Source organism: Tauraco erythrolophus, chromosome 2 (genome assembly GCF_009769465.1).
Source record: "Tauraco erythrolophus isolate bTauEry1 chromosome 2, bTauEry1.pri, whole genome shotgun sequence".
NCBI lineage: Eukaryota > Metazoa > Chordata > Aves > Musophagiformes > Musophagidae > Tauraco > Tauraco erythrolophus.
Genome location: NC_141466.1, coordinates 5,526,312 through 5,549,913, shown reverse-complemented (window position 1 = coordinate 5,549,913; position 23,602 = coordinate 5,526,312). Strand labels below are relative to the sequence as shown.

Here is a 23,602-nt window from a genome sequence, read left to right as displayed (position 1 = left end):
ACAGCCCGGTCCCGACGAGCCCGCCGCTGTGTCACGGCAGGCGGAGAGGCGGCGGGGCGCGGCGGCGCCCCCTAGCGGCGGCGGCTGAGGCGGGCGGCGGCGGCGGCCGCCGTTGTCACATGTCGGAAAGTCCCCGGCGCTGCCGGTGGAAATCCCCGGTGGGGTTTTTTGTTGTTGTTGTGTGTTTTTTCTTTTTTTTTTTTCTTTTTTTTTTTTTTTTCGCCCGGGCGCTGAAACAGAAAGGGGAAAAAAAAAAAACAAGCAAGCGGCTCGGCTCAGCCTTTCATTCCGCAACGGCGGCGGCGGCAGCAGCAGCAGCTCCGGCGGGGAGGGGGCGGCGGAGTGAAGGGAGCCCCGGCTCGGCGGGGCTTGATGGCTCCCGAGCTCGGCTGCGTCCCACCGCCCCAGCCCCGCTGCTGAGCAGGAGTTACCGGCAGGATCGAGCGGAGAAGGAGCCCGCCGGCGGAGAGGTGAGCGCCGCTCCGGGCACGGGGCGGGGAAGCGGGCAAGGGCACGGCATGGCGGGGCCAGACCCCCCAAACCGACTTCATCTCCCCCCGCCCCGCTTGCAGGAGGGCTCCTCGGGGTACCGGGCGGGTTCGGCCGCGGTGTTCGGTTGTTTTCCGCCCGGCTGGCCGAGCAGTTCCCGCTCCGAGGGGGGCTGCGTGCGTGGTGGTTCCCCGTTGGCATCGGACGTCTTTGGCCGGCGGGGTGATTGTGCCCTCTGGTGCCTGGCGCTGGCCCGGGCTCGGCGGGACCCCGGCCCCCGCGGGGGTCCGCGGGCTCTCGGGCAGCACGTACGGCGGGGAAACCGAGCGGCGCTGGGTTTACTGGGCTTGGTGGGAGCGTTCGCCGCTGCTGGAAAAGTCGCCTGCTCCCAGCTCCTTCCCCAGTAAATCGGGCAGGTGGTAGTAGCGGCTCTCCGTTCCACCTTGCGTTCACATGCTTCCAGCAGACCGGGAAGTCAGGGAACTAACGCGTCTAAACCGGTCCCGTGGTGCATAAAACACCCTCAGTCCTCATCTTCTTCTTCGGTGAAGAGCGATAATATGCTTATTTTTGTACCGAGCACTCAGACTCTAAGACCCAGAGGCAGAAATCCACAGGCGCTGAAGGTGTAGTAAGCGTGTTTGGTTTAGCATTGGCTTAGCACTTTACAGAAAAGAGTTTATTTTTGCTCTTTTTCAGCTAGAGGACAAAAAAAAAAACTATGAAGCCAGTGGCAGATCTCGAAAGAGTATTGAGCTTTCCCGAGCCCAGCGTCCTCAGTATTATGTGTTCAGAAAGGATGCTGCCTAACAGAGCTATTTAATCTTTGTTTACAGCTGTTCTTTTCTGAGAATTCATAGTCATTACGTGCCAAAAGGTTAAAGTAGTATAGCATATAGTAAAACACAGTACAGTATAAACTAGTGTAATTGTAGCTGAGTTTTCTGTTCTTCAAATCCTTAGCTGAGGTGGCTATTGAGTTCTGTTTCTTTCATTGCATTGTTTTTGAAAATAAGGGTTGCTCAGCTTTTGCCTTCATTGCTGTTTAATGACCGTAAATAGCATAGACAGTAATTTCCATGCGTGGAGGGGAAAATATGCCTGTAGAATATAACATTGAATAATATAGTTTCAGTGAATGCTTTTGTAAACTCAGTACTTTTTGTTACTTAAAGCTGGAAATAACCATTTCAAGGGTCTATGCCAGTAGTGCTTAATCATGTGATTAGTCTTTATGTAAAAAAATCCCTTTGACTCAATGGCTTTACCTACATACGTAAGAGATTCAGTATTTTGGTAATCTCGGAGCAAAGTATGGCTGTGTTTATGAAACAGGTTAGTAGGGGGTTGTTCGTATCAATTTCTTAAATCACCCATACATTTAAATATAGGATTACATAAGTAGCACATGTAAAACTATACTGGGGGGGGGGAGTGCATGAGAAAGTGTGTTATTTCCATTTTAAGGCTATATGTTGGTGGAGGAATGATAAGAATATACCATCTTTATTAGCTAAATGAAAGCTTTTCTGTATGTTGCAAGGTGTGACAGCTCTGAGGTCCCTAGTGCTTTTACAGGAGCGGAGGAAACACTGGGTGAATGACCTTGCCCTGACTGAGCAGAAATCTTTGCATCATCTTGTGTTTCACCTGCCTCTATTGAGGACTTGACAGGATGTCCACTGAATCACTGCCATCAATGAGTTCTCAGAGAGATTATACAGGGCAGCTCATGGTAGCAGGAGTTTGAGGTCCCCTTTTATCCTGGCAGGGTCCTTTCGGGTGCTCTGGCTGGGCAGCCGGAGGTGGATGTTGCCAGTGGAAGTGTCTGGGTGAAGCATAGAGAGCAGCTGGTTCTCTGCTGGGAAGGCTGTGTGATCCCTCTGTGCAAGAGGGGTCTTCTGCCTCCACAGATCTGGGAGTCACTTCCCAGTCAGCCTGTCAGGTTGAAGTCCTTCTTCCTCTCTCTGGCCCTCCAGACTCCCATCTCCATGAGAAAACTTCCTGATAGTTGCATAAACCAGTTTTCAGTTGCTTCTTATCTCCCTGTACTTGGCAAGGTATATATGCAGACCTTGATATATACTTCGGGCTTGATGTTTGTCCCTAGATTCATAATCGTAATGGCTGGGTGTCCTAATATGACTAGCTGTAGTCTAAATATGTTAAGCATATATACCTTTATTTGTCTTCATAGAATTTTTGCTTTGTTTTTGAGCAATAATGCACCTGGACATCACAGGGTGTCTCCCCATGTGAAAATAGATTGGTGGTGGTGTTACTGTAGCGCACGGGAGTTTTGAGGGATGTGGTCCCCACGTTTGGCTCTAGCTAGCCACAAAGTTACTGTGCTCTGAATAAGTATTTCAGTGAGTGTAGGCAGTTTGAGGTTATGGTTGGGTTTTTTTTTTTTTGTTCTTCCTGCTGTAACCCATAAGGCCAGAGATAGTGAAGAAAGGGATGCAGGACAGCAAATATTACATGTCCCGCTGTGGAAAAATATTGGGGTTTTTGAGCCAAGTGGAAATGCTTTTTCAGCTATGTCGACTTACCGCTGAGTAATAGCAGCACTGCAGTCTGCACCCCCACATGCAGCACAAGCACCTCTGTGCAGTAGCTCTACCGCTCACAAAATAAAAGGAGCCTCAAGAAGAGTAACGTAAGTCTGTCCTTGAGTACTTGCTCTGCTACAAATTCCTCATTTGCCATCTTCAACCACCGTAAGTATGGGACAGATACTGGCATGACATGTAATTCTTGGGGCTCTTTTATTGCTGTACCAAGCATCACTTCTCAGAATGTACAGGCTGCGGAAATCCGAAATGGTCATTATCTGCTTTTTTTTGGCATGTCATCAAAACAAGAGCTTGAAACGTGCTGAAAGTTCAGCAAGTTCATATGGGATTACACTGTGCAATTATCAATTAGTCAAGTTTCCAAGATAGTTTTCCCTTTCCTTGATCTTGCCTTCTTTTATCCTTACTTTGATTTAAATGCTTTTTTTTTCTTTTTTTTTTTTTTCGGAATGATGATGCAGTTTCCTTCCTTAGTTATGAATAAATTCTCTTTAATAACTCAGTAAATGATAGCAGGAAATGATTGGAATAAGCCAGTCAATGCCTATATCTGAGTAATGCGGAGAGGCTAATAGATAGGAGCTTTCAAATCCACCATCTGTGTAAGGCTCAGTGGACTGCATCCACTCTGTGCCCCTTTTAGGCATAACTGCAGCCAGAATTCCACCCCTGAAAGTGCCTTCTCAGTCTCTGCAGAAGGGATAGCACTGTGATGCAAGGACACTAACATGCCAATAAAAGGATGTTTTTTTTCATTTCAGATGTCCTCTAGAAACATGGCTGGCCAACACATCCTTCCTCAAGCTTTGTATCAGAGCAATATGCTGAAAGCCATGAAGATTAGAGAGAGGACACCTGAAGATCTGGTCAAATCCCCCAGTGGAATAATTCACCACTTCAGGACTATGCACAGATACACCATAGAAATGTTCCGAATGTGCCAGTTTTGCCCTCAGTTTCGGGAAACTCTTCAGAAGGCCCTGACTGACCAGGCCACCCAGACTTCGCTGGAGCGCCAGAGGAAGCTCAACTGGTGCATGGAAGTTCGGAGACTTGTCCCTTTGAAGACTAACGGTAAGTTATGAGCAGGTATTTGAGTTCACATTAAAATGGGTAATACGAATGTGGCGCCTTTATTAATAGCATCTGAGTTCACGTTACTGAAACAGAAGCGCACGGCTTTGAAAAAGTGGTGCCTTTTAATCCCAGTTTTGTAAACTAAAATTCTTTCCACATGATGTACTGTCCTGAGCCTGTATCACGACATTACGAATAGCCTGAAAATTTCACAGATGTTTTTGTAATGTCAGTAACCTGTGGCACGTCAGAGTGAAATACCAGGAGGGAACCTTGACGTGCAACCTGTCGCCTTTCCATGAATCCGACTCCGCTATGTGTCGGCTGCCTGATCGGAAGTGCCAAACGGTCCTTAATGCCAGGCAAGAGGAGACTTCAGATGCTTTGAGTGATGGGGATGCATTCTCGTGTATATATAGCAGAAGTTGATATTGTGCCATAAGCCCTGGCGCTGTAGCTGGCAGGCAAGGTTCACTCCCTGATCCAACTTTAACACCGGTGCCGGCGGGAGCATCCTGGACGTGGAGCCTCTGGGAACCTGACCCCGCCCCCGGCCAGCTCCTTCATCTTCAGCTGTCTGCTGGGGTTTGCCAGCTTTTGCCCTCCCTCAGAGCTCACCGGTAACTCCCATGTGTGTGAACGATACCCATCTTCATGCAACATAAAGTTGGCAGTGCTCTTTTCTTTGAAGGGTCGGTGCTGGTTTTAGGACTTGGCTTTAGGGTTACTTTGTGTGTATTGCATCAAACGCTACAAATTAAAAGGTACAGCAGCCGTGCAGAGATTTCCTGAATAGGGTACGTGTGTCCAGAGTCTTGAGCAGGAAACTTTTTTGCACGTGACTGTAAGAGTCTCTGGGCATTTCACAGTCAGTGGAGGAAAGATTTGGTAATGGCTATGACTTATGGTCACACAGCTGCAAACTTGGACTCAGGATTCCCCACAGCACAGATTGCCCCAAACTGGGAAGGTAGACTCGGACAGTGAGAACTCCAAGAACATGGAAAATGCATATTCTTTGCTCAAGGAGCAGATGACACTGGTTATAGAAACACTGGGTGTGGTGGACCTGCAGCCTCATTGAAGTCTTTCCGTTATGTTCTATGGATGCCTCTTTTCATATCTGTTTATATACACATTGCCCTTATCTTCCTCGTCCACATTTTTCCCTTCCCAACTTCTACTGTACTTCTCAGTCTGATTACACACAGATGTGCTATGTAAAAACCATAAAAACAGAACCACCACATAGATGTCACTGCGGTGACCTAGAAGAGCCTGATCCTAATGTGTGTCTCTGTAACTGCCGTAAAGGCACTGCTTTTGGTGGGCTTTTGCACATGAGTAAAATTCTCATGACTGTAATTAGGCTGTTCATAGAGATTGTGTAATCTTGAACTTCCAGAAGGTCTGGAGTTGCAGCTAGGGCAGGAGATGCTGTGTGGGTATTGGGAAGATAACATCACTCCAAGTGTTACATCTTCAAAACTTCACCCCAGGTGGTGCACTCTTAACAGATTTACTAGGAAAATGGACAACATGTGCAATTTTTGCCCAGGGCAAAGAGCAACGGTTTTGGAATCCCCCATCTCCTGTTAATGCCAGTCCTGCAGGGGTTAACATTGCCTGGACAGGCCCTTGTTGCTGGCAGCACTGTATTCAATAACCGTGGCTGCTTGCATTGCCTTGTGACTGTCGACCAGTGTTACAAATGGCAACGATTTGAGGACTGGGGGCTTGGATCCCATCCGTGAGCTGATGTACCAGTGTATAGGATGCTGAGATATTAGGGCAGCTTGAGGGAAGGCAAAACAAGGGCTTGGTTTGTGGTGCCCCATACCACGCGCAGCCGGTGAACTCAGCCTCAGTTGAGTGCTTTGAGGTCATTAAGTGCATGTGTAGAAGGAGTGGCTTTGGCAACCTGTGGTTTATGCAAAGTAGTCACAGCCTGGGACCTTTGCAGGAGAGAGAAGGTAGACTGTTCTGAAGGAGAGAATCCCTGAAAGAAGGAACAGAAGCCTGGAGAAACCCTGTATTATCCCAGAAAATAAATTGTTGGTTTTTTTTTTCTCCTATGTGACATGAAGAATATTTTTTTAAAGCATTTAGCTGCTTAACCCATAGATGTAGGAGAACATATTAGTTCTTTCAGCCAACAGTGAGCTTTCTTCAGAAAATTCTGGTTTTTTTTCTGATGAAGGTTGTAATTGTTGCAAACAGAGAAAGTATTTCCTATGTGATCTTTTGATGTATATTTTACCTAATATGTACATGAGTTTATGGAGTGGTGCGGTTTTGTTTAAATTAAAAAAAGCCCTTTTGAATCACCACACGTTTCTTTGCAGACATGCGAGTGGAGGATAGAAGGAAAGCAGTAGGAGGTATAAAAATCGAAACTGTTTTTTTTTCTTTTTTAAAAAGAATAATTTAAAATTTCCATCATCTATTGGCTGTAGAGATTTCACTTGTATAATGAATCGGCATTCATTCCAGCTCACCCAGCCACACCCCCTGGGAAAGTCCAAGGGAGGCTTCGCTGCTCGCCGCAGAACAAAAAGTACAACTGTTGCCCAACTGCTAGTCAAACGGCGCGGGGGAATTCCAAGTGCTGTGTAAGGAATTTTGGGCAGCGCTTCTCAATAAAGAACTGAAAGTGAGCTCTCAGAGAGAGAGAACAAAAAAATAATCTTATCTTTGCTCTAGATTTTGCAAAGGGAAAATTTTAACGGGATTAATATGTCATCTTTCTTGGTCAGACGGAAACCCAGTCAGTTTTTCTGTCTTATCTGTTGTTCCCTGATTTTTGAGCTCAAGTAAGCAGCCTGTAGACTTGAAGTAAGCTTTGCAAGACAGCATTCAGAGAGCAGAAGGCAGTTGCAGGAACCTGATATGCTCTGAGTCCATAGCAATTTATGAAATGTGAAGTAGATTTCAAATGATATCTTTTTTTTCAGGTTCTGGGGTCTGTTGTAGCTTTTTCTCTGCAGTTTCTTAGAAAAAGTAGTGAAAGTGTTCACAAATAGGTGTACTTGAGCTCATAAGACATGTGGCAAACCAGCTTTAAGCCTTTTGTGAGTGCTCTTTGGATGAGGGTTTTTTTTCACATGAGAAAAATCTAGCAGCCTTACTACGGTTGATGCTCTCTCTTCCAAGGAAATGGCTGTGGTTTCTTAGCATTTGGTGAATCTGTTTACCATCGTAGTAAACACTGAACCTAGTTTTGAATCTAAGGGTGTGACAGGAATGATTGTTGATGTCTCCCTTTGACGGGAGACATCCCCTTTTGAAGAAGATGGCTAGAGATAGAATTTGAAACCCAGCCATAGGCATACTTTGTCGCACCTTTTAATTAAGTTAGTTAACTCCCCTGATTCTCAGTTTCCTCCCCTCTGAAATTGCAGAACATGGCTTTCCTTCCCACCTGTAGAGCGAAGAGGAGTTTTTCAATGCAAGGAGCATGTCTGAATGAAGATCAAATCATTATGTTTTTCATTTATTTAGGTTTAATTTTGTATTTTAGAAAAACACCCCTCTAAATAAAACTTTTAACAGCTATCTGTTCTGAAAGGGAGGTAAAAGGTGTTCCTACAATTGCTTCACACAAATCACCTACTCTTCCCTTTCTGCCTCTTTTTTTATTTTGTTACAATTCCTCCATCAAGCACAGCCAAGTGCCAAGCCTTTCAGTGCAGTGCTCATTAGGAGGTGTGAGGCTTGGTGTTTTCTTAGTAGTTTCCATTATCTCTGTGCCATCAGGTGTATATTTGTATAAACACTGGTGAGGGAGTTCTACGTGTTCTTTCGTAATTTTAAATTGACTTTGTGTTTAAAAGCTATTTCAACTGTATTTAATGTTTGCAGTTGACCCCCAAATTTAGTTCATGATATCAGTCAAAGTTAAGTAATAGATAAGGGGCAGGCTTCCCACCAGGGCCGAATGATGGCTTAACACCAACCGGTGAAGGGAGAAAACCAGTAGAGAGGGGACTTTCTCCCTTTCTGTCTCTGAGCAGAGAGCCCATAGCTGTGGCCTTCCTGTTAAAACTCTTCTATCTGAGGCTTAGAGAGAAGTGCACAGGGCATATGGATATGCACAGCGTGATTCTACATCCCACGCGCTTGTGGGGTTTTGTTTAAGTAGCCATTTAAAAATGATGTTCTCTTTCTTTTCTCTGCAGGCGATGGAAATTGCCTCATGCACGCTGCATCCCAGTACATGTGGGGTATTGAAGACATCGACCTCGTCTTAAGAAGAACATTGTTTAGCGCTCTCAGGGAGATTGACACACGGAACTTCAAGCTCCGCTGGCAGCGGGAGGCTATTAAATCCCAGGAATTTGTAGAAACGGGACTGCACTATGACACCCGGGTAAGGTGGCCTGAGGGAATCGTGCTGCTTTCTGAGTGCGTGGCAGCGTTGCCTTGCTGATTTCGTTTGCTTTTTGGCTTCACGGATTCCACCGTTGGTGGAGAGCAGAAATAGTCTTCCTATGGAGGAAATGGGAAAATATGGTTATTTTGAGTGCTGATGTGCTGCAGTTGGTTCCTGACCTCCGTGTCTTTGAACTGTTGCTGATGGATGTTTCTTTCCTTCAGAACTGGGAGGAGGAGTGGGAATACCTCATTGAAATGACCTCCCCAGAAACATCTGGGGCTCGAAACAGGCTTCCGTATAATGCACTGGAAGAAATCCACATCTTCATCCTTGCTAACATCCTCAGAAGGCCAGTCATTGTCCTTGCAGGTGAGTTGCCCAGACAGTCATCTCTCTGTGTTACTGTGTGCTGTGTTAATTGCTGTATTAATTTGATAATTGTTATTTTCAGGTAAATGCATTTGAGAACAGGGTGTTTTCAGCCATTGTTCTAAAACACCCAGAATGTTTTCTCTTGCCTATGCACATACTTATTGCTGTTTTCTTTTTCTTCCTTATGCAGATAAAGTGGTGAGAAGTTTAGAGTCGGGCTCCAGTTTTGCTCCTCTGAATGTTGGTGGTATTTACTTGCCTCTCCTTTGGCCAGCTGAAGAATGCTACAGATACCCAATTGTGCTCGGCTACGACAATATGCATTTTACACCACTAGTGACTCTGAAGGACAGCGGGCCAGGTATTTTTCAAGTGCCTTGTTTGGTATTGATGTAGCTTCTTCAATATCATCACGCTGATAAAGCATTTAAACTGTAATCCGGTTTAGGTTTGCATTTCAAAAGTTAAAATAAATGTAAAAGATTCCTTTGGAATAGGTGCTTAAAATGTGAGCAGAAACAGTTTAGACTGTAAATCTGAACAGAAACTAAAGGTTGTCTTCAAAAGAGTTGAAAGTAGAGTACAACTCACTGCCTGGCAGGGATGATGATATACATGCTTTGCTGTTTCTAATGCATCTCTTCTGAATGGATAGCAGTTCTCTAGGTTCAGGTTAGGGCATCATCCCATGGAAAGGTAAAACAAACTAAGATCTACAATGCTGCCCACACTCAGCAGAAAGTGGCTATGAGGACATAAAACTGTCATGATATGGGGCTAGATTTGTGGTGCAGATGTGTCTGCATCCTCCCCCAGTGACACTGTTTAGAAACCAGTTGCTCTTGCCAGCCATTCTCCTCTTTCTTCAAAATTCAGCAGCAGTGGTGACATCTCCGTGCGTGGCATTTTGTGGTTACTCCTGCCTGGTAAAAAAATAAAAATAAAAATTATATATATACACTCATCTGTCTTTTCCCCACAGAAATCCGGGCTGTCCCTCTGGTCACCAGTGAAAGAGGCAGATTTGAGGACTTGAGCGTGCACTTTCTGACAGACACGGAGGAGAGGGAGAAAGAGCAGCTGCTAAAGGACTACTTGATAGTGATAGAAATTCCAGTGCAAGGCTGGGATCATGGTACAACTCATCTAATTAATGCTGCAAAGTGAGTGTCATTCCTGTTCCCTCAAAGTTATCTTGTGTATGGTGGTGGGAGAAGCTGGGCATCCCAGTGTGTTCCTTTGATCTTTCTTTCCTTCCACGGCAGCACCTGCGTTTACCCTCTACAGTGTGAAATAATGGCATTACTGCTGACATGCTTTGAAGTGGTATGAGCCTGAGTCGGTCTCAAATTTGAAGGCAAAAACATCTTCAGGCTTAGCAGACTGAAACTAATATTTTAGAACAGTAAGCCCAAGGGATTTGTTTCACTGACTTTTAGATTTCGTAAGAGGGTGACTGAAAAGTAGTTAAACCCAGGAACTAGTTAGACCAAACTCTTGCACTTTATCTAAGGGCACATTGCATAAAGGGCAGTTGGTGTAATTTTGGCTGCCCTAAGCAAAGTACTTGGCGGTACGTTCTCAGCGCTGATGCTGTGCCTCCCTGGGTTGTTGCAGTGTGGCAGTAGGCAGGAAGCTGTGGCCGGTGGAGGAACCGGTGTCTGTGCTCGTCCTACGGACAGTTGGGCGTCAGTAAGGTGCAGGGGGCAGCTGGTGGCACCCATCAGCTTCTCACATTTAAGGGACGCTGGCAGTGGTGTCCGCCCAGCCCCTTCACGAGTGTGGGAGGGGAGTGACTCCCTGTGTCCTCTGTCTCTACTTCCATTACCACACAGGGAGTGGTGGTTTGGGAGCCTTGAAAACTGAAATCCTCCTACCCAAAGGATATATGCATACGTAAAGAGTAGCAATCCAGCTTCCCTAGTCCCACTGCACGACTGCGTTCTTGAGTATTAGCAGTCATACTAGCTCATCCTCCCAGCTGTGGCATGGTGAAGCCCTACTGTCAGGGACAGGGTAGGGATGGTGTGATGAATACTAGCATTACACACACTGCATTGAAGCCCATAGTTTGTTTGAAGAGTTCCGCTGGTAGATACAGACCCAACAGGACGAAACCAAGAGCAGATTTCATGATAAACTGTATCATGGAGAGCTGAGCTCACTGTAAGAAAGGCATGTTCCTAGCATAGACTGGTGAAGAGAAAGGTCTTCCACTCTAACAACAGCTCAGCTGAGCACTGGGCTTCAGAGGAATTCAAGATTGGAGGGATATTTCTTTTCACTTCTGAGAGGTTATCCATGTTCTTCCTGCAAAAAGCTCTCAGGCAGAAAGCCCTCACCTTGAAAATCCTTTTAAGAATACTTCTGTTTAGCGTTGTGTGAGAACGTTTCTTTAGATGTGAAAGTCTCCATTTGACATCACTTAACACCTGCTTTTAAAGTTATTTCCATTTACAGCAACAGTTTAACATCCTGGATCTTCTAGCTGAGTAATATGGATGTGCATTAAATCTACATTTCCTCCCCCCGTTGCTTGTATTTGCCTCCACCCCCACCATCTGCCCTTTTCAACCACTGATGTGATCTTCCTTTTTTGGCTGTCAGGTTAGATGAAGGCAACCTACCCAAAGAAATAAACCTTGTGGAAGATTACTTTCAACTGGTACAGCATGAGTACAAGAAGTGGCAGGAGAACGCTGAACCTGCTAGGAGAGAGATCTGCTCCAGGACCAGACAGGAACTGTCTTTTTCCCAGCTCTCCCTCTTACAGGTGAAATGTGAAACGCCAAACTGCCCTTTCTACATGTCTGTGAACACCCAGCCCTACTGCCACGAGTGCTTTGAGCGGAGGTCCCAGGCAAGCAAAGGGAGAAAGCAGACCTCCAAAGCAGCACCTGAGAAACTGAAGGCAGCTGGGTCAGGCTCCTCCCGTGGAGACATCGGTGAACCTGGGGCGTGGACGTCCGAAGAGCCTGTAACAGGGCCTCGCTCCGCACCTCCGACTGCTCCGAGCCTTTTCCTATACAGCGAGACCACTGCCATGAAATGCAGGACACCAGACTGCCCCTTTACCTTGAACGTACAACACAATGGGCTTTGCGAACGCTGCTACAACTCCAGACAGCTCGGTGCTTGCAACAACTTGGATGACCGGAGACATTTAGACTATGCCACGTGCAAGGTGTGCCGTCAGAAGGCCAACAGGACCTTCAACGGCATATGCAGCACTTGCTTCAAAAGGACTACGGAGCGCTCCTCAAACGGCAGCCCTGCTTTCCTGCCCACCTGCCACCAGAGATCAACGTCCGACCCGTCCCAGATCACGCAGAGCCTCCTCCAGCACTCCTGCCATCAGGCTCCCAACAGCCATGGCGAGGAGCCCTCGCCGGCGGTGCTGCCACCCGACGAGAAGAGGGGAGGTCACCTCTGCAGGAAACCCGGATGCAAGTTTTTTGGGACACCGCAGAACGAGGGCTTTTGCACGCTGTGTTTCTTCGAGTACAGGGAAAACCACGGTGAGTGGATGTGGGGGCAGCTTTGGCTTCAGATAGGCCTCCTTGAGCTATGAAGCTCCACACGTGCCGGGTGCTAAAAGGGCAGGGGGTGACGGAAAGGGCACAGAGCAGAAGCAGCGGTGTGAGAAGGTGCTTCTTTTGGCCATCATTATCCTGTAAAAGAGTGTGCGGTAATAGAGTGGGAAATCTGTGAAATCTCTTGTAAAACTTCCCATCGGCTTTCATGGAAGCAAAACTAGCTCAGGAGGGGGTAGTTTCTGATCCCTCCCCACCATCCGGTGCAGTCATGGTTCAGTATGAATTTTCTGCACGACTAGACAAGTTGTAGGGGTCGGCGAGGGAAATGCTATTGTATTGATGCTGCTGAAAACTAGTTATGTTAGTAAGGCTTTTAAAAAGCTTGGGATGTGTTCAAAGATCCATATCCATTCTGGATGTAACAGGTACAACGCTCTGAAGTAACCACTGAAGTCACCTGGATAAGCAGAGCAAGTAGAAGTTGACCATAGATAATGAGCTTGTATTTCGGAATAACTTGGGAGTGTGTTGTTATGGTCTACCTTGAAATCTTTCTGGGTGGTACCATGGGCATGCACGCACCTGTGTGCATGTGTGTTTCAAGGCAGCCTTCAAAAAGGTGATAGTCTGTGAATAAATCACAGCAAGAAGTCTTCATCTTTCATGCAACCACTCTGTTACGCAGGCAAAGAGCCCTTAGGTGTAGAGGGTGAAAGGCACATGTAGGAGAGAATTATTGCTTATTCATAGAATCATAGAATCACAGAATGGTTTGGGTTGGAAGGGACCTCAAAGATCATCTAGTTCCAAACCCCCTGCCATGGGCAGGAACACCCTCCACTACTCCAGGTTGCTCAAAGCTTCATCCAACCTGGCCTTGAACACTTCCAAGGATGGCGCATCCACAGCTTCTCTGGGCAACCTGTTCCAGTGCCTCACCACCCTCAGAGTGAAAAATTTCTTCCTTATATCCAATCTAAATCTCCTCTCTTTCAGTTTAAATCCATTGCCCCTTGTCCTATCACCATATACCTTTGCAAAAAGTCCCTCTCCAGCTTTCCTGTAGCCCCCTTTAAGTACTGGAAGGCTGCAATAAGATCACCCCGGAGCCTTCTCTTCTCCAGGCTGAACAGCCCCAACTCTCTCAGCCTGTCTTCATAGCAGAGGTGCTCCAGCCCTCGGATCATCTTCGTGGCCTCCTCTGGACTCACTCCAGTAACTCCATGTCCTTCTTGTGTTGGGGACTCCAGAGCTTATTTCTTAAGACTGTCTCATTGCTGGCAAGTCTGCCAGTGCTGTGCTTTCCACACACTTTCAAATTAGGGAACTTCTAATAGCTTATTTTCCAGGGTTGTTTGCGGTGAAATTTTTTTCCTTCTGATTGTGGAATATATAAGATTGCTTCATGAGACTAAAAAGCATAAGGCGCTTTTTCCCGTTAAGCTCTGTGCCACTGTACTTCCATTACTCGATGCACCTGAAATGGGGGAGGCCGAGGGAAGTGTTGGGGTAAATCACGAATGACATGCTGAAGCCCGAAGGTGAAATTGCTCTTGACTTCAGTGGGATGTAGTTTTCCCACCGAGGGCAAATTTTTCCCAAATCAGCTGTTTCAACAACTTCTGGTATGAAAATCAGGCTGTATTAGCTCCCTTACTTGTGTAACATGGAGGAAAGTGCATCAGCTGAGGGGTCTCAGGATTGTCCAAAGCCCATGTTTGAGGCTAGCAGATTCTTTTTATTTTATTTTCATTTTTTTCTTTTTAAACTGGGGAGCTCTTTGTAGTTGCTTTGGGTCGTCAGATCTATTGGGCACATTCAAACTCCTCTTGTCCTTGCTTTGCATTACAGACAGCCCTTTGCTACGCCACCAGAGGAGATCTCAGAGGAAGTCCCCAGCAGCAAGTCAGACAGGGACCTCTGCTGCCGCCTTCCGTAACAGCGTGTCCTGCCAGCGGCGCGACTGCGGTACCCTGGGCACCACCATGCTTGAGGGGTACTGCCAGAACTGCTTCATTAAAGCCCAGAACCAGCGATTTCAGGAAGCCAGGAGGACAGAAGAACAACTGGTGAGACAGCCAGAAGTAAGTGTGAACTTCTAAAGATCTTCCTCTTGTTTAGCGCCGCATGTTTTTCTCTTGTGAGAACTACTCTGGGTGCGTACTAGAAGATCCTCAAATACCTGCATCCTAAGTATCATGGAAAGAGAAGTGTAGAGTGTCTTGACACTCCTAAAAGTCATAGAATCATTTAGGTTGGAAAGACCCTTAAGATCATCGAGTCCAACTGTGAATCTAACACTGCCAAGCCCAAGTTGTTCTCAGTTTAGGATTATCATGGTCGTGTTTGGCTTTACCTCAGCAGGGATTTCACCAGCAATTTCAGTGGAAGCAGTTGGACCAACAGTTGATTTGCCTGTTGGTCAGGGAGAGATTTTCATTCTTACCCTTAGAGCTATGCAACTGCACCAAGGGATTTAGTCTGCTTCATGTCGCCTTTTTCACTGAGCCCATTACAGATATTTTTTGTTCCAGATTTTTTTTTAAATTTGGTTTGGTTTGTCCCTTTTAAAATTGAGAGTTACCAAAGATAAAAAACATTTTTTTCTAAGAAAGGACAGAATTAGTGATTTTCTTTGGTAAAGCCCAACTTGGCTCTCGGTATCATACTTTTCCAAAGAAGCATGTGTCTGCAGCAAGCCCCAGTGATTACCTGTACAAACCATGAGCAGAGTTGAAAGTAAATGAAAAGCCACTTGTGCTGCCAGCACGGCGACTGACTGTGTGTTTTAACGTTTTTTCAAGAGAACAGGACAGCACAGGGATTTGCAGCGAGCAGCCTTGAGTAGCCAGAAGAGACAGTGTCCCGTGGCTTCGTGTAGGAACAACCTGGCCTGCGGAAGCGATGACTTGTGCCAGGAGTGCCAGCGCCTCGGTCAGCTGGCGCCGTCGGGAAGCGCCAGGGACCCGGCTGCGGAGGAGCCCCCGAAGCAGCGCTGCCGAGCCCCTGCCTGCGATCACTATGGCAATGCCAAGTGCAACGGGTACTGCAATGAGTGCTACCAGTTCAAGCAGATCTATGGCTAGCGGAGGGGAGGAGTCGGTACGGAGCAAGAAAGCCATACCGGCGACTTCCTTCACTGAAACGGTGCTATGTCCACAACACTTAACAGTCCTGGGAGCGGGAAGGCAGGGGGAAATATAAGCTGTCTGCTCGTGTTCGTGTTTATTCCCAAGAATGGGAACAAACGTCTGCTTCCTCTAAACACTGCATACAAGGATGGCTGAGAAGAGCAGGTTGCCTTCTGCACAGAGCTGTTGTTCATGACTAAGCTCCCACCGTGCCATATTTAATTCTCGGACTTCCCAGGAGGAAGTGTGAAGCATTTGAGTCCAAAGAACTTCCCAGTTCTGCCTCTTTCTCAATACCTCCCCTGCTCCTGGGCGAGCAGCCGCGGCTGCTGTCGGAGGTGCGGGAGCCCTTTGTGTTTGCGTACATCAGCCAGAGGCGAGCCTTTCCTCAGAGGGATCCCCCAGGACAAGCTGGTGCCACTTGCAGTTGATGTCTGAAGAAACTCGCTTTGGGCTGCTGGCATCCTTGCTGGTGTTCTTACAGAGCTCGTCGAGGTGGGAGCTGCTGTGGGCGTCGAGGGTGTCAACGGTGAGCGGTCCTGTGTTTGCAGAGCCCTCGGCAAACTGCAGCCGGAAACAAGACCAGCAGTGGTCTGCTCCTTTGTCATGCTCAACGTGACCAGCATTTAGATCCTGGCCCAAATCCCAAGACAGCCAGAAAGACAGATGATTACAGAAGCAACTTTCACGAGGATACACGTGTGATGGGAAAACTGCATCCTGCCGTTCCCCACTCATCTGGAAGGAATTGCCTCCAACAGACAAAAAAAAAACCCAAGCCCTTTGTTTTCGGCTTCGGTTCTGAAACCAGAGCAACCCTCTTCTCTTGCATTGTAACTGTCGGGAATGTGTGTGCTGCAGTTCATACCCTTCCTCCTCATTTGGGTCACAGCTCTTTCTGTTACCCTTGACGTGATTCTGGTACTGTGCAAACAGCTTGGACCTCGGTAACGGAGCGCCTTAGGGTCGAGGTTTTACTCCTGGGGTTCATGCACCCACTTCTCCATCAGCAATACATCCTTTAATGACCTTGCCTTTTCCGTGTGCCAGGTACCTGCTTCCCTCTCCTCCTTTCACACCCTTTAAGTTTTCAGCATCTGTTTTGCTGCTATGATTTTGGAGGTGATACCCCCTCTAAGTTGCTTCTCAAGTTTAGGATCTTTTTCTAGTTATTAAAAAACAGTTTTAAAAAAGGAAAAAAAAAAATAACTCATGACTTATTTCTGTTAAATTTTATATATTTTGTGAACCTTAATGTGAACATATGTTTTATTAAAGTATTTATATTATTTGAAACAATGCAACTTGAAATTTGCACAGCTAGGATTTTTTTTTTTATTAACGTATATTTACTCTTGTGTTGAAAGTTACAAACTTAAATGTATAATTGAAAAACATTCTCTGATATAAAGAAATAAATTATTGAAGGATTGAATTTGCTATTTTATATTGATGAGAGAGCGCACAGCTGAGCATGGGACATGCACTGAAGAAAGCATTTCTTCCAGACCACCATTCAACCTGTTACCAAGTGCTCCCTGGTTCAGATGATGTAGCCAAGTGCTTTGAGGATGTGGTAACTTGCTGTAAGTGTCTGCATACTCCCACCTTACGTCATCATCCTCTCAGGAGGAGCAATTGGTACCATGGGATGCCCATGTGGTCAGTGTAAGGAGTTGGCTTCTGTGGGTGCAGAGTGTCTTCAGTCCCCAGAGCGATGGGTGTGGGAAGGTAAGGATGGTCAGGACCAGGCTGCAAGAGAAGCTAAGCTTAGACTGACTTGACTTTGCTTCCTTCATTCATCCATCAGTTACACCAGGGATTCCCAGCTGATGTTGCTTGAGTGCCACCTTGGGAGATGGTGATGGCAGCATGTCGTCCCCACCTCTGCCCAGCTGTGCATGCAGCCCTGAAGGCACAGGCCAGCCCTACCACCTCCCCTCCCCAAGGGCAGCAGGGAAGCCCCTCACCTTTTGGTCTTGGCATCTGGGTGGCTCTATAGCTCCTGAAAAGCAAGTTGCCAACTGCTACTTGAAAAAGTGCTTGAAAGTGGTGGTTTCTTTTCACCCCAAGCTCAAGCTAACCCAGCCCCACAGCCAGGGGATTTCAGCACTTCAACGCTCCATCAGTGGGGCATGAGTATGCCTGTGCTGGTGCTCAGGTGTTTCAGACCACTGCCTAGACAGGCGATACTGTACACTATTATGGCTTCTTGGTGTTGCCCATGACCTGAAGGAAAAAAATGAGTTCAGGCTGCAAATGTCCCTGCACAGTCACGAAAGAGGACCCCTTCCTAAGAGGCTGACCTCTCCAGATCTCCTCTGTCTATCCTGATTAACTCTTTAATCCCTTCTGGCTGTTCAGGGGCACACCTCAGTATATGCTTCAGTGCTGTCCCTGTTGAGACCATCTACATGTTAAGCTCCTGAGTACTTTTGCCACAGGTTAGCTAGTCCTTGTAATTCACTCAGCTCTCCAGCCTGTGTTCCTGGATGCCTGCCCACCTTCCTCATGCCCACTGCTCTCCTCACAGTTTAGCCCAGCTCCCTCTGGACCCATGCACCCCTCCTTTCAGAGCACACCACCTAGAAGTCAGCCTGCTCCCCCCCAGAGCAGAGCCTGCTGGATCTACCAACCCCATCTATACCGCGTACGGCTCTTTTTCTAAATCTGACTCTCTGTTTATTTGTACCCTCCTTCCCCTTTCTTTACAACTCATGCAACTCACATGCCCACCAGATTCATCGAACTTCTGCACTGGGCAGACGCCTCGGTGCTGAAGGAGTGGGCAAAGACTCAGAGGGATGTCTCCACCAGGAGATGGAGGCAGCTCACGACATGCAGCCTAGGCAGCCGTCAGCCTCTGCATGGTGAAAAGGCAGAGCCTCCATCATGACACCTTCAGGGTCAGGAGGTTAATTCCAGTTGCTGTATAACTGCGACTTCTACAGAAAGGAAGGATTTCAGATGAAGTGCCCCAGATCCCACTGATGTTTCTCTGCTGCTTTCTGGCCCCATTACTCAGAACCCTGAAGTCATATGAGGCTTGTCTCATTCCGAAGCTCCTATGTAAATGAGTGCCCAGCCTGCCTCTTGTGATTTACTTGTGTGGGAACATTAAAGCTAGCAGAACCTTTTTTTTTTTTATATACTCTGGTATTTCCCTAATGTCCTTAGGGGATTTTGACCCTCTGATGCTTTCTGCTCTTTGCCCAGACACCTCTTCAAGTTCATGTATTTTTTTCCTTCCTGTTCTGCAAGAGGGAACTTTTATCTGGATTCTCCCTTTTTACGACCAATTCTGGAAGTCTTTGCTAAGTCACAAATGTTTCATAGCCAGAGATTCTTTCCTTAGCAGAAAGGCAAAACTCATGTGAAACAATTGGCTTAAGGATTACTTGCATCACAGGAATTCCTTATAATTGGCCTTCTATGATGAGGATACAGCATTGATGGATAGGGGAAGAGCAACTGACATCGTCTACCTGGACTTATCCAAAGCATTTGATACTGTCCCACACCACATCCTTGTCTCTAAACTGGAAAGACATGGATTTGATGGATGGACCACTCAGTGGATAAGGAATTGGCTGGATGGTCGCACTCAAAGAGTTGTGGTCAACGGTTCAATGTCCAAGTGGAGGCCAGCGAAGAGTGGTGTTCCTCAGGGGTCAATACTGGGGCCAGTGCTATTTAACATCTTTGTTGGTGACATGGACAGTGGGATCGAGTGCACCCTCAGCAAGTTTGCAGATGACACCAAGCTGTGTGGTGTGGACACACTGGAGGGAAGGGATGTCATCCAGAGGGACCTTGACAGGCTGGAGAGATGGGCCTGTGAGAACCTCATGAAGTTCAACAAGGCCAAGTGCAAGGTCCTGCACGTGGGTCAGGGCAATCCCAAGCATAAGTACAGGCTGGGTGGAGAATGAATTGAGAGCAGTCCTGAGGAAAAGGACTTGGGAGTGCTGGTGGATGAGAAGCTCAACATGAGTCGGCAATGTGCGCTGGCAGCCCAGAAAGCCAACCATATCATGGGCTGCATCAAAAGGAGCGTGGCCAGCAGGTCGAGGGAGGTGATTCTGCCCCTCTGCTCTGCTCTTGTGAGACCCCACCTGGAATAATGTGTTGAGCTCTGGAGTCCCCAGCACAAGAAGGACATGGGAGCTACTGGAGCAGGTCCAAAGGAGGCCACGAAGATGATCTGAGGGCTGGAGACAGCTATGCTATGCTATGGAGACAGGCTGAGAGAGTAGGGGTTGTTCAGCTTGGAGAAGAGAAGGCTCCGGGATGATTTTATAGCAGCCTTCCGGTACTTAAAGGGGGCCTACAGGAAAGCTGGAGAGGGACTTTTTACAAGGGCATGTAGCAATAAGACCAGGGGCAATGGCTTTAAACTGAAAGCGGGGAGATTTAGATTAGAGATAAGGAAGAAATTTTTCACTCTGAGGGTGGTGAGGCACTGGAACAGGTTGCCCAGAGAAGTTGTGTCTGCCCCATCCCTGGAAGTGTTCAAGGCCAGGTTGGATGAGGCTTTGGGCAACCTGGTGTAGTGGAGAGTGTCCCTGCCCATGGTATGGTGGTTTGGAGCTAGATGATCTTTGAGGTCCCTTCCAACCCAAACCATTCTGTGATTCTATGATAATACAGTGCAGGAAATGATTGCTGCGGAGGCTGTGCTTACACATTCATTTTGTTTGGGGAAGAGATACGTTCAGATGATTATATGATGATCTGAATATTATCTATGTTTCTGGATTGCTAAGGGATCTAACTGCTATATTAATACATAACTTATGATATAGAAAAGAAGAAAGTGCTTATTACATTTTCAGTGTAGTGAGAACGTAGATTTGTCTTTTGATACTTCAGCTCTCTGCTGAGCAAGCTTTCAGTGTGGTCTGAAGAACTAGACCACTTAAGCAGGTCTGTAAGCACCAAACAGGAAGTAATGTGTTTGATCAAAACACTTAAATCAAGCTACTGACCTAAGCGTGTGTCCCAGGAGCCCCCAGCAGGACTCAGTGTGGTCAGCAGTTTGCAGGGAAAGCAAGAATGGAGAGTCCCTGCTCTTACAGTCTGCAGCCCTGCAGGCTGTGATGTTCTACATTTGCACAGAAGGGAAAGGCACCATATTTATGGCTCGTGAGCTGTCTGCCCATCCTTTCTTCCTGCATTTGTTCAGCCTCATCCCCATCTTGCACAGTCCTCCTCTAGCAGCGCAGCAGAAGAGCTACTTGCAGATGTAGGGGACCTGCATCCTGCAGGGCTACTACTCCTTCGCTGAGGACAGACCTCGGGGACGAACTGTGCCTCTCTGAGGCTGTTATCGAGAAGTGGTTGTTTAAGGAAGGATGTCTTACTTGACCACCTGTTCATGAGTTGCTTGCCATGCAACTTGGTGTGCAGATTCCAGATGACCCACCAACAGCCTGGAGCAAGTAGGAATGCAATAAATGGAAATGAAAAACATTTAATAGAATCATAGAATCACAGAATCATAGAATCATAGAATCATAGAATCATAGAATAGTTTGGGTCAGAAGGGACCCCTAAAGGTCATCTAGTCCAACCCCCCTGCAATGAGACCTTCAACTAGATCAGGTCGCTCAGAGCCTTGTCCAGCCTGACCTTGAATGTTTCCAGGGATAGGGCATCTACCACCTCTTTGGGAAACCTGTTCTAGTGTTTCACCACTCTCATCGTAAGAATTTCTTCCTTCAATCTAGTCTGAATCTACTCTCCTTTAGTTTAAAACCATTATCTCGTCTTACCACAACAAGCCCTACTAAAAAAGTCTGTCCTCAGACTTTTGTTCGAGTTAGTGTAGATGTAGGACTGGCTTCATACCTGCTTTTTATATGATTGATTGAATCGAGAGTGATGATAGCCATTTTGCCAGCTGTCTGCCACCCTTATGTCCCTGCACGTGCTACAGACACTCCTAACCTATAACACCCCATTCCCCAGTAGTGGATAAAGTTACTTCAAAAAGAAAACCAAAAACTTTTGCCTACAAAACCTGGAGCTGTAGATTGGCACCTTTCTGTACCAAAAGTCAGTTGAATCACTTATATCTGGCAGTGATGGCCTTTACACCAACGGTGATAGAAATGGCAGAAAAGGCAGTTTAGTCATCAGGGTACACAAAGAAAAAACATAAGACCAAAGCTCTTGTGATATGCTAAGGCATCTCACCTATCTAGGATTGGGATACTTGACTCTAAGCTCCTCTTCCAAACAGTCACAGCAGGGACTTCTAAGCTGCTTTGTCAGACCTGGCAGTTTCAGATGCCCAGGATGATGCTTTGAGGGTCCTGCTGGACTTTGGCACCAGGAAGGCCTCTGCAGCATGGGGATGGGGACACAGACTCACCAGAGGGACCCTCAGGACCTGGGGATTTTACTGGCAGAGTAAAATCCATTAATTTTCCAGTGGAATCCAGGGATTCCATGGGGCTGAAGGACTTCAGGCAGTATTTGAGGGAGCCTGTGAAGATTTCAGTAGCGTCTAGATGTTGGATATAGGTGTTATGGATATAAATGTCCAAAAATTCACTCTCACCAGAACTTTGTGCACTCGGGGTCATGTGCATGACATTAGCTTGTGCACTCAAATCTTTGCAGAATAAGTGGTTCAGCGTGGTGACATGACGCATGTTTTGCTCAGGTGAGAGCCACGAGGGAGCAGCGACTGCATGATTTTATCCTGCATACTGACCTAGAAAACCACAACTCTGAACAGTTACAATTTCAGTTCATATATAAACCGCCAAGGCCCTTTAAAATCCAGAGTTAGAAGTACCGGTGCTTTTACATCGAGTGCTGTGTTTCTCAGGTGCTCACATTTCACACGCAGTGCAGCAAACCCGTCGCTGATGGGAGCAGATTCAACGTGCTGACGTGAACTTGTTCAGTCATTTCTGTGCTGGTGCTTTCTCCACATCGGTGATAAACACTGATAGCATCAGCCCTTGCCTGGTTCGGAAGGGTTGTCCTAGCTGCACGGGAAGAAAAACAGAATGCTTGGAAGTGGTTTAATTGAGCTGATACTTTGTTAACTCCCCTTTCATAGAATCATAGAATGGTGATTTTCATAGGATCATAGAACAATGGAATGGTTTGGGTTGGAAGACACCTTAAAGATCATTGTAAAAAATTTCTTCCTTATATCCAATGGAAATCTGCCCTCTTTCAGTTTAAAGCCATTGCCCCATGTCCTATCACTACATGAGCTTGTAAAAATTTCCTCTTCAGCTTTCCTGTAGCCCCCTTTAGGTACTGGAAGGCTGCAATAAGATCACCCCGGAGCCTTCTCTTCTCCAGGCTGAACAGCCCCAACTCTCTCAGCCTGGTTTCATGGGAGAGGTGCTCCAGCCCTCGGATCATCTTCGTGGCCTCCTCTGGACCCTCTCCAGCAGCTCCATGTCCTTCTTGTGTTGGGAACTCCAGAGCTGAACACAGTATTCCATGTGGGATCTCACGAGGGCAGTATAGAGGGGCAGAATCACCTCCCTTGAGCTGCTGGTCACATCCTTGATCATCCATGTTTATTTTGGAGAAGACTGCCACTAGCCCTTACACAAGTTATTCCTCTAGCTGTTCCATTTAGTAGGACACATTTGGATGTACTTCACAGTCCAGCCCTGCTCCTTTATGAGCATTATCACTTCTCGACCTGAGGCTGAGCCCACTCGGTCAGTCCCGCCGTGGTCTGGCAGCTGCCCCCCTGCAAAGGGATCTCATAGCCCTTCTACACCAAACAGTTGCTGTCAGAAACCTAGTCAGCCTGCTGTGATTGCATTTCCATTTGTCAGGATAAACATCTACTGAAAAAAAGCCTGTATATATATATATATGCATATATATATATATACACACATACATTAAAAAAAAATGTATTTAATGTCTGTCAAACAGAAACCTAAAATAAGAGCAGGTAATTTTGCTTGGGAGTTTTATGGTGACTTCTTTTTGTACTAATGTTAATTTTCAAAAAACTCCCTGTGTCTAATATTGAAAGACAGCCTACGGCATGCTATCCAG

The 23,602-nt window shown here is 46.7% G+C and overlaps 1 protein-coding gene across 1 annotated transcript; it reads left to right on the top strand.

The window, feature by feature from the left end:
• The first annotated feature begins 382 nt into the window (after positions 1–382).
• On the top strand, positions 383–16,812 carry TNFAIP3 (TNF alpha induced protein 3). Its single transcript, XM_086632046.1, has 9 exons — positions 383–470; positions 3,827–4,139; positions 8,321–8,511; positions 8,739–8,886; positions 9,080–9,250; positions 9,872–10,052; positions 11,497–12,407; positions 14,277–14,509; positions 15,230–16,812. The coding sequence occupies exons 2-9, from the start codon at positions 3,827–3,829 to the stop codon at positions 15,509–15,511; spliced, it is 2,430 nt and encodes an 809-aa protein (XP_086488172.1). The 5' UTR covers positions 383–470; the 3' UTR covers positions 15,512–16,812.
• Positions 16,813–23,602: the final 6,790 nt, after the last annotated feature.